This window comes from Cebus imitator, unplaced genomic scaffold (assembly GCF_001604975.1).
Source record: "Cebus imitator isolate Cc_AM_T3 unplaced genomic scaffold, Cebus_imitator-1.0 Scaffold240, whole genome shotgun sequence".
Classification (NCBI taxonomy): Eukaryota; Metazoa; Chordata; class Mammalia; order Primates; family Cebidae; genus Cebus; species Cebus imitator.
In genome coordinates, this window is record NW_016107555.1 from 1,561,982 (window position 1) to 1,578,032 (window position 16,051).

A 16,051-nucleotide genomic window follows, 5' to 3' on the forward strand; every position below is an offset into this window, starting at 1 on the left:
TTTTTTTTTTTTTGAGACATAGTCCTGCTCTGTCACCCAGGCTGGAGTGCAGTGATGCCATCTTGGCTCACTACAAAGTCCATCTCCTGAGTTCAAAGTTCAAGCAGTTCTCCTGCCTCAGCCTCCCTAGTGTCTGGGATTACAGGTATTGTGAGAAAGCACTAGGCCTGCACCACCACATCTGGCTAATTTTGTTTTTTTGGAGGGGTAGAGACAGGGTTTCACCATGTTGCCCAGGCTGGTCTTGAACTCCTGAGCTCAGGTGATCTGCCTGCTCAGTCTCCCAAAGTGCTGAGATTACAGGCATGAGTCACCGCATCCAGCCCAATATATTTTTCTTAAATTTTTTGTTTTTATTCTTAATACAAAAACTCATTCTTGTTCTTTGATGAAAATTTATAAAATTATCTATGATAAGCATTTTTAACAGCTTGATTGAGGTATAATTTACATTGATAAAATTTACCTATTTTAAGCGCTTAGGTGATGGCTTCTAGTAAATGTGTACAGCTATGCAGCCATCACCACAGTCCCTCCGTAGGACACTTCTGTCTCACTCCAAAGTTCCCTGCCCATCCGCAGTCCATCTCTGCCCAGTCTTAGGCAGCCGCTGATCTGATTCTATTCCCAGAGGTTTGCTTTTTCTACACATTTCATATAAATGGAATCATACACCATGCAGCCTGCTGTAGCTTTTTCCACTTAGCAGGATGTTTTTGAGGCTCATTCATGTTGCAGGAGAAGCATTTTGTCACCTTTGTATAGTTCAATCTAGAACATTTCTAGTTGACTTAAGAACCCAAAGTGCTGTGTTTCAGTTACCACTTTTAAGAGGTATGCAAGGAAATGTTTAAGAATCAGTACATAGCTCTGATTCTCATAAAGAATATCTTAATCTTAATCCAGACCAGCTTTGAGGATTCTTTTTTTTTTTTTTTTTGAGTTAGAGTCGTGCTGTTACCCAGGCTGTAATGCAGTAGTGCCATCTTGGCTCACTGCAATCTCCGCCTCCCAAGTTTAAGCAATTCTCCTGCATTAGCCTCCCATGTAGCTGGGATTACAGGCATGCGCCACCATGCCTGGCTAATTTTTGTATTTTTAGTAGAGACACGGTTTCACCATGTTGGCCAGGCTGGTCTGGAACTCCTGACCTCAAGTGATCCGCCCGCCTCGGCCTCCCAGAGTCCTGGGATTACAGGTGTGAGCCACCATGCCTGGTCTAGACTGGGGTTCTCTAGGCTAGGCAAAAGCAGGTCGTTAGATATTGGTTGCATAACTAATAGTGACACCTCATTCATGTGACAACTTACTCTAGAACTGCCCAGTGTCATTAATTGGTTGATCCTAACTGAGAGTAGGGAGTACACACAAGCCAGAAGTTTTTAAGACTAGACTAAAGGTTTCATGCTAAACTGACTTGGAGATAATCAGGTCTCAGGATCTCAGCACATTTCGGTGCGTTATAACCTTAAAATGATATTTGATTGCATTGGATTGAGGTAGAAGTCTGTCTTACTCTTGCCCACCTGTCTTACTATTTTTTTCTTTCCAAGATGGGGCAGGAGAGGTAGACCTGGATAACTTCTAAGGTTCCTTTCTAACCTGAGTGGTCTGTGAACTTCCGATTTCAGGTGAACATGATGACCTTGGCAGAACACATTATTGAAGCCACACCTGACCGAATCAAGCAGGAGAGTTTTGTGCCCATGGAGTCCTCAGGATTGGAAAGAACAGACCCCGCCACCATTAGCAGTACAATGAGCTGGCTGGCCAGTTATCTAGCGGATGCTGACTGCCTGCCCAACGCTGCCCAGATCCGGTGAGTAAAGTTACAGGGGTCACTGCCCAGGATAGATTCCCGGATTTAATTGGAGGCAGGGGAGGCTGATTGTTTTTGATGAATGTCATGTCATAGAAGACCGTATCAAGGATGGAAGAAAGCACTAGGACAGTTCTGTTGTCACTTTCAAGGACCAGCTCCCATTCCTACCTCTCCCATTATTTTTTTTTACCGATATCAAAGCATAAGAGATCATGTTAGGCTGGACACAGTGGCTCATGCCTGTAATCCCAGCACTTTGGGAGGCTAAGGCTGGCAGATCACCTGAGGTCAGGGTTTGAGACCAGCCTGGCCAACATGGTGAAACCTCATCTCTACTAAAAATACAAAAATTAGCTGGACATGGTGGTACGCGCCTGTGATTCCAGCTCCTTGGGAAGCTGAGGCAGGAGAATCGCTCAAGGCAGAGGTCTCAGTGAGCTGAGATTGCACCACTGCACTCTAGCTTGGTGACAGAGTGAGACACCGTCTCAAAAAAATAATATAGCATAATGTTTCCCCCCAATTCAGATGAAGTTTCCTAAGGGCACTAAGAGTGTACTGCTACTAGGTTTTAGTATTTAGCTTAGTACTAAAGCCATAATAGGTGTTGAGTATGAACTTACTCAATTGAAGGACAATTAAGGCACTGGGTATGTTTAGCAACTTGCCTAACTGAAAGAAAGCATGTTCCTAATTGCCCACAGTAGCTTCTGACAGATACCATCTTGGCTCATTCATTAATATCTAATGGATTGTGCAAATCAGTCATTAATCTATCTCTCCTTTTTCTCCTCTTGTTTCAGAAGTGCATATAACGAGCCTCTAACCCCTTCTTCGAATACCAGCTTGAGCCCTGTAGGCTCTCCAGTCAGTGAAATCGCTTTCGAGAAACCTAACCTTCCCTCCGCTGCAGATTGGTCCGAATTCCTGAGTGCGTCTACCAGTGAGAAGGTAGAGAATGAGTTTGCTCAGCTCACTCTGTCCGATCATGAACAGAGAGAACTCTATGAGGCTGCCAGGCTTGTCCAGACAGCTTTCCGGAAATACAAGGTAAACTATAACAGAACCTTCATTTTGTGACATTCTTAAGATCAGGGAGGACACATGAAAGTCAGAATCATGTGAACGAAAACGTATCCCATTTCTTTTTTTTCTGAATTTGTAGAATTTTTTGGAAGTCTCCAATTTATTAAGATTCAATATATAACATATCTGTGTATCTGCTTTGTAAAAATATTTTATTGTGGTAAAATATTCATAACAGAAAGTTTGCCATTTTGTCCATTTTAAAGTGAGCAAGGTGGGGGCATTAAGTATATTCACAGTGCTGTGCAGCCACCACTGCTACCCATTTCCAGAACTTTCTCATCCCAAACCATTTGCTTTTAATGACCAATTTTTAAACAGTTAAACATGAAATTTTCATCAAATGTTTGCAAAGTTCCAAAAGCACCGTCATAGAAGAGTTTCAGAGTGTGGTCTTCTGAGTTAGCTGAGGCACAGAGAAGTAACTGGCTGGGACAAGGGCCCCGTCCATGGGCAGGCCAGGTCAGGAATGGGGCTCTCCTGGCACAGAACAGTGCTGATTTTTCTTTATTTTTTTTCTTTGGAACGGTGTCTCATTCTGTCACCCAGGCTGGAGAAGTGCAGTGGCGCGATCTCCGCTCACTGCAGCCTACGCCTCCCGATTCAGGCAATTCTCCTGCCTCAGCCTCCTGAGTAGCTGGGATTACTGGCACGTGCCCCCACACCTGGCTAATTTTTGTACTTTTAGTAGAGACGGAGTTTCAACGTGTTGGCCAGGCTGATCTTGAACTCGACCTCAAGTGAGCTGTGTGCCTTGGCCTCCCAGGGTGCTGGGATTACACGCGTGAGCCACCGCACCCGGCCATGATTCTTCTATTCTACCTTGCCATCCCGAATGCAATGTCTCTTTACTATTCCTTAAAACAAATTTCACCAGGTTACAGAATTTTTAATTTAAGTTATTAGTGTCATGTTAGATAACGCTCAGACGCTTTAGTAAAGTAACCTTAGCCCATAATGTAATGGTTATCACCATCTCAATGTACTGTTGGTAATGATAACGATGTCTGTTATTCAGTTAATGTAAAGTAAGCTGACCCCTCCACTTTAAGAAGGTCATGACCTAAAGCAAGGGTTTCCAACTGGAAGCCTGGGGACTGACTCCAGGCAGCCCCTGAACACCTAAAATTAAGCACTGAAGCTTTTCTGTGTGTATTTTTGGTGGGAAGCAGACCCATGGCTTTCTACAGAGACTCAAAGGAGTCTCCCACCACTCCCAAAAAGCTTTGAAGCCATTAATCATTGATCTAAAAGTAAAGTAGTTGGGGTTGTCTTAGGAAAGACAGACAGCACAATGCTAATTTGTTAACTACTTCAAAAAGGAATGTATTTTTAGTCTGCTTAACATTCCAATATAATAGTTTTATTTAGAAGCAAGGATAGTCTGAGGTCTATTCTATGAATTCATTTCTCCTCATTTATAATTAATTATCAGTGATTTTTGGTAAACCTGGGGTCTCAGCTCTGAGAAGGTGCATTAAATGAGTAGTAATAAAAAGCTGACATTTCTTGTAGTTAATCATTACTAATTTTTTTCCCCTTACTTTACTCTTAAGGGCCGACCCTTGCGGGAACAGCAAGAAGTAGCTGCTGCTGTCATTCAGCGTTGTTACAGAAAATATAAACAGGTAAACCTCGGTTTTGTGCCACAGAAGGAAACTGTGCCCCACCCAAGGCCACTGAGCATCCTGGGGTGCAGTTTAGCTAAAGAGCACCTATATCCAGTACCTCATTACAGAGACTTAATTTGTTTTTTGTTTCGGGATGCAGTCTTACTCTGTCACCCACTCTGGAGTGCAGTGGCACAATCTGGGCTCACTGCAACCTCCGCCTCCCAGATTCAAGCGGTTCTCCTGCCTCAGTCTCCCAAGTAGCTAGGATGACAGGCGCATGCTACTATGCCCAGCTAAGTTTTCTAGTTTTAGTAGAGTCCGGATTTCACCATGTTGCCGGTGTGGTCTTGAACCCCAGACCTCAAGTGATCCACCCTTCTTGGCCTCCCAAAGTGCTGGGATTACAGGCATGAGCCACTGTACCCGGCCAGGGACTTAATTTGAATTGTCATTTTAAAAAAAAAACAACAAAAAACGGGAAGCCAGACATGGTGGTATGTGTCTATCTATAATCCCAGCTCTGCAAGAGGCTGAGGCTGGAGGATTTTCTTGAGCCCAGGTGTAGAAGTTGAGTTTGGACCTTGTCTCTAAAAAAAAAGAAAAAAAGAGGAAAACAAAACAAAACCATCTGCAATGAGACTTGCACCACAAACGATTTTTGGTTAAAATTTTTGGCCTTTTAGTATTATTACCTACCTGAGATATTGGTCTGATCTTAACACCAGTATCTCTGAAGTGAGGATCTATAGTCCAGTACTTTTATAAACTCCCTAGTAATCAGAGAACTCTAGGGAATCCAGTGTTTGATATGGTGGTTGGAGAAGGTACATGCCAGCTATTTATTACTTTGAGTTGGGATTTTATAAGGTATTTAATCATTGGCCATTTTCCTTTCAGCTTCTTATCCATTTTAAAATGAAGAATTGTTAAAATCTTTGAAAATCAGAAGAAGCTCAGAACATCTTAAACTGCTTTTGTGCACCTTAGTTAAAGGCGCAAGAAGAACATCTGAGTACCCGTTCATGCAGTATTACTGTTTGCAAACCAGCTTGTAGGGCTATGTAACTGTCAGATGGGAAAGGGAACTCGGATTTTTGGGGCAGATTTTTTAGGTGCCCCATCTCATTTACTTTTTACAATTATTTGAAGTAAGCAGAATTTATTTCTAGATTACAGATGAAGAAGCTGAAGCTCAGAGAAATTGCTTGACTGTTAGGCCTTTTTCATCATCTTAGTGGTTATAAAATAATAAAAATTGCCTAATGGAGTTTTGACTGGTTCACATGATAAAATTCAGGCCTGTCAGTAGATTCTAGAATCTTTTATTAGATTGTGCTTTAGGTAGTTCTGAAGTTTTATTTATAAGATTGTGCTTTAGGTAGTTCTGACGTTTTATTTAAGGAATAGTAGATTCTAATATGTGTGATGGTCACATAGACATTGGGGATTCTGTTACCTTGGGTTAGCTTCAGTTTCTGATACGGGTTGCCGTTTCCTCAAGCCTCTCTAGGATTAAGCCCCATGAATGGGGGTGGGGGGACGTCCTCGGCTTCGAGCCAGTTGAGTTCCTGATCCCAGAAAATGAAGGTTTATTGTGCAAACGCTGACACCACAGTGCCTGTAGCTGTACAGCAGGGAACCGTACTGGCTTCTGTCTGGTGAGCAGGCTTCCTGGGAGCATAAGTAATACACAGAATGAAGGTTTCAAGCCTGTGATCACAACAGGTATTGATTCCAAAATAAGAGTTTGTTTTTTCTTTAAAAAACAAAAACAAACCCTCCCCAGAAAGTGTCATCTACAGCTAGGAAGACAGAGGGCATTATTTTTGGAAATAGTAACAACTATAAAACAAGTATTTTGGAAGACGGAAGGCATTAATATAGCCAGGTTGCCTTTTTTTTCTTGGTTGGGAGTTTTATGATTCTGGTTTTTAATTTCATTATATTCAGCAATCTAACATTAATCTTGTATTTTCTGTTTTTCCCCCAAGCTGACATGGATAGCCTTGAAGGTAATGATACACCCAAGTCCTCTCACAAACCATTCCACCAGAGTCACAAACTTCACACCCATCACCAGCTACAGGGAGGGGCCATTCAGATGGCACGGTCATGGAGTAAACATACCCCCCTTGCCAGGCCACCTCAGCACAGTGCATCTATCCTCTGGGGACCACGTGGTTATTCAGGTGTAGTGGGTTTCAGCATTGAGAATTGGACATTTTCTGGCTGGTGTTAATCCATCTACGCCAGTTCCTGTGAGCCCTGTGGCCACTAAGGAAAGACCCTTTTCCCAAAGTGCTTCACTGTGGCCCGCTGGGTCTGAGTGTGTAGTGTGTACAGGTGGAGATGATGAAAACCACAGGGGCTCTGTAGCGTACAGCATTCTTGTCCTGAAAGACTTTCAGACCAGTGAAAAGATAAAGCAGGTCAGATAAGACCAAAGGAGATTCTTGCAGAAGGGTCCTGGTTCTTGGACAGTTCTAAGAAGTCAGTTTCCCTCCCTCATTTCACCTCCTCATACATCCAGAGATACAGTTAGGCAGATGCAGGGATTTTCTGGGGAATATTTTTCCTTGCAATGGTAAGTTGCCTTCTTAGAAGCAAAGGGCTTCATTGCGACTTCTCATCCCCGGAGTCATATTCTTGTTTTATTAGAAACTTGGACATAGCATTTGAAGACCATGGAGAGGTCTGTATTTTTGGAGCCTAGAGACTGATGTTGAGGAGAATTCACCCTGGGCCTTCGTTCCTCACTGCTGTAGCTCTGTGGCAGGCTGGGTGGAGGGCTGCTGGCACTGCCTCCTGGGCCACCTGCAGTTCTGTGACAGCCGTCCGGGGTTCGTGGCTTCACCACCATGTGGGTCTTACGAGTGTTCATCTTTTACAGGTTAAAATGGCTTAAAGGTGTCAGCGTTTCATGATAAGCCTTGTATTTGGGACCTTGCAACTCAGTCAGAAACTTGTCATGTGGAATGATAGAAATCAGGGGCTGACTGCTAAGTAGATTTGTGTATAGTGGGAATTGGGAGGCATAAAAGAATTATTTTACTGTTTCAAAACTAGATAGAAAATAGCAATCGGAAGCATTTAAAATTTACTTTTGAAATCTGTCTTTAGAGTCATAAAGGTCTAAGGATATTGCTATTAAAATTATTCTCCAAGTAGGGCAAAATATTTCGATATTTTAGGGGAAGAAAGAATGTCAGAAGGCAACCCTTAAAGTAATATTTTACATTCTGGAAAGGTAGGTGTAAAGATTCCTAGTTTGCCTCTTTTGTGATTACACCCCAAACAGAGAATGTGACCACAGAGGGAAAAGCATTTGCTCTTCTTCCCTTCCCGGTAAGCTCAGAGGACGCCGAGCCCGTGTGGCCCCCATTGTTACTGTGTCGCTTGTTCTTGTTTCCCCTGCAGTACGCACTTTATAAAAAGATGACACAGGCTGCCATCCTTATCCAGAGCAAATTCCGAAGTTATTATGAACAAAAAAAATTCCAGCAGAGCCGACGGGCTGCTGTGCTGATCCAAAAGTACTACCGGAGTTATAAGAAATGTGGCAAAAGACGGCAGGCTCGCCGGACAGCTGTGATTGTACAACAGAAACTCAGGTGGGTGGAGAAGAGCCCGTGGAGGTAGAGCTCCCTAGGGAAGAGAACGCTGGCTGCTTTGAAAGAATTGTCCTGGGCTGACACTGGAGTCTGGGCCGGGCCTAAAGCATTGGCAGTCACTGTGTTCCAGAATGTTCTAGGCGTGGTGGCTGTATGCTGACACCTGTGCTGAGTCTGGTTTTCAGTCTTTCTCTCTACCTTTTGATGTTGCCACACAATTTCACCTTATATCAGATTTTGGCAGCACCAGCTTCTACTCGGAAAGGTAACACTCAATTATAGTAGTGTAAGCCATCTCCCGTTTAGAAAAAAAAGTAGAGCTTGCTGGCAGCACTCAGCTAATTTTACATAAACATGCTCTTTGAGGCTAAAACAAATCCGATTTTCAGTGTGAAAATAAAATACAAAAACTATTCTTGGAGTTACTTCTAAACAGAACCTGTCTCTAATCCTAACGTAACTGAAATGTAGACAATGCTGCATTAGGATTACAGACGAGTAAATTTGGGGCAAATGGGAAATGAATGAAACTGTAGAATCACTGCATGTAAGACCTTGGAAGAGTAATTAGGGTCAAACCCTTCCATTTTAGAGTGTAATAAAAATGTTTAGCCAAGTAAAATACATTGATGTGAACATTTAGAAAATAGTCCAAAGAGTATATCAGCTCTGGTGAACGGCCCTCTTAATTAAGAAAGCCTCTCTGATGCCAGAATGCCTTTTGTGGCCAAATGAACTTATAACGTATGGTGGATGAATAGTTAAGTGGCATTTTACTTTCAATCTTTATCAGCCTCTCTTGGAGCTAGGGGAGAGCGCTGACACCTGCCCTCCTTTCTCTTCTAGTGATGCCCAGACTCAATACGGTGAAAACAGCCTATGCCCTCGTTCCTCTTCACATTGTATCAATCTTTAACATATGCTGTTGGCTTTGCTACAAAATGCTTAAAGTAAAAGTCCTCTCTCACTTCTGACCAGTTTTGCATATTGGGCTTTACCCTTCTTGTGATAATAATGTTCTGACTTTTTCAGGAGCAGTTTGCTAACCAAAAAGCAGGATCAAGCTGCTCGGAAAATAATGAGGTTTCTACGCCGCTGTCGCCACAGGTACACTCATCCTCGCTTGTTCATTCTGCTCAGGGAGATGGATGATGCAACCCTGGCCTTCTTAACCCTCAGTAACTCCTATGTAAAGCCAATCCCCCCACAGATAACCAGTGTAGATGTCCCAAATTACAGTAGGGTGGTAGAGCTCTTTAACTAGGGAACAAGTTGCCACCCTTGGAATGCTGGTAACCATGTCAGACGATGCTGTTTGAACAATGGAGGTTTATGCCTGTGTTTTTCTGTTTTAATTTGGGTGTGAGGTCAACTTCGTCGGACTAGCTTTTAATTCTAAGTCTCTCTTTAAGCTGTGATTGATATGCCACGTTGCAATATGTTCTTTGCTTTAATCCTTTACTGTGCTAGCGAGTGTCCAAACAGAAAACAGTTTCTAGTCTCAAAGAAAGGAAAGAAAACCATGAATTCCAAACAAGTTTTTTCTGATATAGAATTTCCACTAAATAGCTGGTGCCCTCTGCTGGACATGTAATTGCTAACATGCTCTTTCAAACTCAGTTAAAGCTAATCCGTGATGAGGAACAGGAGAGATCACTGGAATGTTCAGGAAAAGAAAGATGTCTGAGGTTATAGGCACATCTACAATTGGTAGGAAATGGGGTACTGTGACCCCGGCATTCCATGGGACACAGCATCTTTTCATGGAGCTAAGCCAGAGGAATTTCTCTTTGTGCCTCAAATTTGAGCTTTCTTCATGAAGACTAGCTTCTCTACTTAGAGTTCGAGGGCTGTGTTCTTTATTCAGGTTACTATTCCAGTCCGACGTCTGTAACTGCGGCGTCCGAGCTGGGTGTCGACAACCTTCCGAGTGGTTGGGTTGTTGCTGTGTGTCAGGAGCTGCGTAGTTTATAGTACCAGACGTGAAAGCAGGCTCTTTAATGTCTTATTTCCTCTTCCTATTTAATTATACTGAAAGTCCTAGTATTCATATTTAATTGGATTCCTCGGAGGTTTCATTTTGCTTTAGTTTTTCTTATTCCTACAACCATCTGATGGCTAGCTTTGAAAATATCTTGCCTTTAAGACTTAATAGGCTTAATGGGTTATTTGTACTTTTACTTAAATTAACAAAAAAATTTGTGTGACCATAGAAGGAAACATGCACAGCCACTGCATTAACATTGTAAAAACTTCAAAAACAGCATTCACTAGGATAGATGGTTTTCTCCACCTGGAATGCCGTGTAGAAGCTAATGTGCACTCGCCCTGGGCCTCAGCAACATTTGCTTTCCACTATGCAAGGATGGGAGGTTTTTCACCGTTATAGCTCATGAGTAACATACCAATGTCGGTACTCTGAAATAGGAAGTCCTGTTAGGAAATACATCCCCAAAATGGGTGTGGCTATAAGATCATGAAATTAATTCTGCAAGCCTTACCAAAGGCAGCCTCTTTTCTGTATTCTTCAGTTATCCCTTTTACTTAGCAGGGGACTTAGGAGCAAATAGAGTAGCTGATTTTCTTCATTTGGTGAACACATCAGAGACTCACCTGGGCCCTTTTCCTTACATTCTCACATACATTCACAGTTCCTCCTCCCTTTTGCTCTTATATCTGCAAAATGAAAATCCTTAGGAAGACCCTATCTAGCTCTGAAACCAGTAGACTTTGGCCACTTTGAGCAGAATCACATGTTCTTTCATGACACTGTGGCTTATACTTTCCAGATAGATTTTATTTTCAAGAAAATTACCTTAACACTGCTCTTCTCCAGGCCACTTCAGACAAACCAGAAGGTCCACAAGTTAAGTTGTGCCAGACTTTTTCCTGGTTTCTTCTAGTCTGATCCTCAAACTTTGACTATCTGTGTGGGTAACGCAACCTTGGTGACTGAGCAAAACAGCATGAAGTCCTCCACTCTTCTTCCTTTTGTTTTTGCCTAAGTTGTGTCCTGTGTTTACTTTGAGAGAGTTAAGAGAAAGAGATATTTAAACAAAATGTAAATTCATGAAAGGTTGCCTCACAAAGTAAGCTGAACAAAGGAGTCTTTTCACTTTTGTTTTTAGAGTTCTCTTTCTGTAACCTGATAGAGAAAAATTTCATGAAGATTTTTGCCTTCCTTAAGTTTATATTTTACCTGGTAATAACCTCATAAGATGGATAACAAGACAGTGCATTATGAAGAGAACGTAGATATGGGCTCTGGATTTCTGTTCATTAATTGAAATGAAATAAAAAATGTTACTGGCTCTTTACTTGACCATTTATGGTTCAGATGTTAGAAAAATAGGCAAATTTTAATAACCTTGGTGTATACTGACTAAGATCAGTATTCACTTCCCATTTCTGTATATTCAATTAATATGTTCAATTAAGGACCTTGAAGAAATCCTGAAAATCTAACCTGGAAGTTTATTTTAAACTCATATTTTCCTTAGGATATGTGTATCCTATTTTCATTCAAGGTTGAGTTATTTAATGTTATTTTAAAAGAAACTATCATGTCTGTTGTCCCCTAGAAGCATTAAAATCTATATTAAGGTAGAAAACCTCATATGATACTCTCTCAAAAAGGTAGGTAGATAGTCGCTTTGGGAATCAGTCAGAAGTATCCCATTTCTAAGTCATATGACTCCAATTTTTTAAGACTTAAATTGGTGAATTTTCTACCTACTCATTTCACATACCCCACCATCACTCTCCTTTCCTTTCTTTCCAAAAAAGAAACCACTTTATACTCTTTTTCGTTGAAATAAAGCTATTTGTAAGATTTCTGTTGTGACCCTCACGTGCTAATAGCTCTCTGGTGTTGTTTTACTGTCTAAAGCCCCCTGGTGGACCATAGGCTGTACAAAAGGGTGAGTTTAGCTGCCTGCTAGCCAGTTTCTCTTCTCTTCCATTTTCAATATTTTGCTTTTTGCTTGCTTGCATGGGGCTGCAGCCTAGGTATGCCAGTAAGTTTCACATCCATTTTGAATGAAATAAAATCAAATAAAAACTAACCCTAATTACTAACACTGCTATTGTATACAACAGGAGAGCAGTCACATACATTAAACGTACAAATGCATGAGTGAATAACAGGGAGGGCCGTTGGAAGGCGCTGCAGAGTATGCCTAGGATGCGGTGGAGGAAGCGTCCGGGATGAAAACGTGGCTGGTGAGCCACGGCCACAGCCAAATAAGGCTGCGTTAAGATGAAAACATTCAGCAGGTGGCTTTTTATGATTAAGATAATTTGCCACATGAAATTTTCTCAATGGCTACTTTGTCAAAATTTCCAAAGCAAGGAAGCTTACTAGGAGGTGGTACTAGGGTTGTTGTTTTTTAAACAAATCTATTTCTTACTGAGAATGGTTGTTTCCCTATACCCTGCTCTATACTTTCATTTTCTAAATCTCTCCCTCCCTGGTGCTGTGAGGTAAGTCAGTGTACAAAGCTGCCCTTTCAGAACAAACCCAGGACATTCATTATAAAATAACGAGTGAACTGGAATTCCAGCACTTGATGGTAATGCTGAATAATGAAAATGTGGTATAAAGTGTCTTAAATATTTATATTCTGTATAACAGTTAAGAGTAGAGATTCCAATAGGCTTTGAATTTTAAAGAAATTACAGTGAGTAATTTAGATTTCTGAGATTTTAGAATATGATGCTAATTTTTAAGCAGGGCAAGACGCAAAAGTCTCCCAGAGGCAACTATAATGTGTTTGAGTTATGATAAAATATGTAGTGTCAGAAAACCAGTTTTTCAAAGCCAGGAATAGGCCAGGTACAATGGCTCATGCCTGTAATCCCAGCACTTTGGGAGGCTGAGGTGGGAGGATAGCTTGAGCTCAGGAGTTCAGTGCCAGCCTGGGCAACATAAGGGAGACTCCATCTCTACAAAACATATAAAATTAACCAGGCATGGTGGGGCATGCCTGTAGTCCCAGCTACTCGGGAGGCTGAGGTGGGAGGATCACGTAAGCCTGGGAGGTCGAGGCTGCAGTGAGCTGTGATCACACCACTGCACTCCAGCCTGGGCAACAGAGCGAGACCCTGTCTCAGAAAAAAGGTTGGGGGAGGGGCAGGAATAGAATTCATCAGAATCTAATTGAATGAATTTAGATTAATTTGACAATTTGTTTCTTATATATAATCTTGAGAGAAAATGAAATTATAACATGGGAACTATCTCTATCAGCTGGACTACATTCAGTGCCCTCTTCTTAACCTTATACTTTAGTCACCTTTAAGATTATGAGAAAAGGTCATAATTCAAAAAATCTTAAAACTGCTAATATTTCTGGAGATATTATTTCCCATCCAACTATACTAACATTGATGCTAATCCTTATTATATTTTAACCCAGGGATTGGCAGATGTCTTTTGAAAGGCCAGATAGTAAATACCTTAAGCTTTGTGGGCCATATAGTCTGTCCCAACTACTCAGTTATTTTAATGTAGCAGGAAAGCAGCCACAGACAGCACATGAAGGAATAGCTGTGGCTGTGTTTTAATAAAACTTTATTTATACAAATAGACATTGGACTGGATTTTGGCCCACAGGTTGTAGTTTGCCAACTTGATGATAGGAGAATTTAGTTTTTATAAGTTCTTCGTAATAATGACCTTAACCCTAGATTTAAAAGCTGTGGTGGCCCATACCTGTAATCATGGCACTTTGGGAGGCCAAGGCAGCCGGATCACTTAAGGTCAGGAGTTTGAGACCAACCTGGCCAACATGGTGGAACCCCTTCTCTGCTAAAAATACAAAAATTAGCTGGGCGTGGTGGCATGCGCAGGAGAATCCCTTGAACCCAGGAGAGGTTGCAGTGAGCCAAGATTGTGCCATGCACTCCAGCCTGGGTGACAGAGCAAGACTCTGTCTCAAAAGGGGGAAAAAAAGCCTTAAAAGATTTTAAAGATTTGAAGCCTTATCTATTTATAACTATAAATAATTACTAAAGGAAAAATTTGTCTTTTGGGGAAAAAAAGCAGCTATACTCCTATGTAAACTTAACTAATTCATCCTCTTTAGACTTAGGGAATTGTTCTCAATTAAAATATTCCAGGTCCCATGTGATAGAGCTGGCTCAGAGATGTTTGTTTTTGAAATGTAACAAAAAAAGAGGACAAAAATCTCCATTTCCTTCCCATTCCCTCTCACCCTTTGCATATATATAGATAATATTTCTTTCCATTTAAAAAAGATAAAAAAACCTCCAAGAGAATAGATGCATGCCCTAGTATTCAGTTTAACTAAAAGTTGTAGTATCTTGCATGTTATATGCAATTAATATCACCTGCTGCAAGGACAACATTTTACGGGACGCGGTTGCTTACACATTTTTGAAGCTTGTTAGTTTCTGGTGTGTTAATGACCATTTTTAAGAGCACATTTTCAGAAGGTGCTTTTCAATGCAAACCAGAGTCCCAACCTTCATTTCTTTAATGCCTGCTGCATTCTGTTGTGAACTCCTAAAACCCCTACTCGTGCATGGAACGTTGGAATCTCATGACGCCCCTTATGCCTCACGATGTCTACACCAGTTTGAGAGAGAAGGGCTGAGAAGCGTCCAGGTTCCTTCTGTCCTGGTGATATTTATAAAGCTAACTCTGTGAACTGCGCGGAACAGCGTATATATGGCTTTGTGTGATTACCAATAAGATCTTCTTTCCCTCGTTCTTCCACCAGAGAAGTCACAGTGACACTCCCGCTAACAATCCCCGAGTTGAAATTACTCTCGGGAGGCAGAGCATTCTCTGAGGAAGATTTATAGTCCCGGAAATTATGTTAAAGAAGATAATATACTTATTTTGTTAATTTGTGAAATGTGCCATATGTAAGACATTTATGGTTTATACATTGAAAGTGATATTTTCCCAGCTACTGCAGGCTGAGGTGAGAGGATTAGTTGAGCCAAGGACATATAGGCTACAATGTGTCATGATCGTGCCACAGCACTCCAGCCTGGGCAACAGAGGGAGACCCTGTCAAAAAGAAAAGAAGAAAAGAAAAGAGAGAAAGAAAAAAGGAAAGGAAAAGAGGGAGGAAGGAAAGGAAAGGAAAGGAAGAAGGAAGAAAATCTGAAAACTTACAGAATTAAGTTTTAGGGACAGTATTCGTAAAACACTAATAAGGAAGGAAGGGAGGGTGGAAGGAAGGAAGGAAGGAAGGAAATTTGAAAACTTACAGAATTACATTTTAGGGTATTTGTAAAACACTAATATTGACCCAGACTCCTACGTCAGTGGAGCAGAGGGAAATCTAAAAATGCAGAATTAAGACACAACAGATGAATTCCAGCAGCAGAGCAATCAGAAAATACCATTTGTGTCTTGAAATGTTTAGTCTTTGCTTTGAGGAAGGCTGAGAGAAAGCACCAAATATTTTTCACTGAGTACAGCTCATTTTTATCCCTGCTTTCCTTCAGGCTTACCTCTTAATTTATCCAGTAACTTAAAGTGAAATTAACAAACTCTTGATACTGTCATCAGGGTTTGGGTTTTTTTGTTTTTGGGGGAGTTTTTTTGTTTGTTTTTTGTTTTTGTTTTTTTGTCTTGGACACAGTAGTTGTATTTAGGAGAGAACTTTTGTCTTACACAAAGAGGTTATTTAAATGAACAAAAGTGATTTATCAACAAATGACTGAAGGATTTTTACAGTTTAATAAACTTTTAAAGTACATATGTTGAAAATACACTTTCACTTGGATTTTGAGTATATCTAACAGGATATTATTCAGCTGCATAGAGAAAAACCAGGATACCTTGCATGTTAGCAAATAATTAAGTTATATAACAGATTTATCCTCAAGGTATTGAGGCCGACCTAAAAACGAAAATGCCTTTTTTTCTAGGCAGAAAATGA

General features: G+C 41.1%; 1 protein-coding gene across 31 annotated transcripts in view; it reads left to right on the top strand.

The window, feature by feature from the left end:
* The window catches only part of CAMTA1 (calmodulin binding transcription activator 1), a 963,406-nt gene that overhangs the window by 937,770 nt on the left and 9,585 nt on the right, over positions 1–16,051 (top strand). For 13 of the 31 annotated variants that reach the window (XM_037727793.1, XM_017498371.2, XM_037727798.1 and 10 more), the window contains 7 exons: positions 1,632–1,819; positions 2,626–2,872; positions 4,465–4,536; positions 6,513–6,533; positions 7,939–8,132; positions 9,165–9,239; positions 12,022–12,052. In XM_037727793.1, the coding sequence (XP_037583721.1) occupies positions 1,632–1,819; positions 2,626–2,872; positions 4,465–4,536; positions 6,513–6,533; positions 7,939–8,132; positions 9,165–9,239; positions 12,022–12,052 (828 nt within the window). The remainder of the gene's footprint in view (positions 1–1,631; positions 1,820–2,625; positions 2,873–4,464; positions 4,537–6,512; positions 6,534–7,938; positions 8,133–9,164; positions 9,240–12,021; positions 12,053–16,051) is intronic. The other 18 variants (XM_017498373.1, XM_037727794.1, XM_037727799.1 and 15 more) reach the window with 3 other exon arrangements.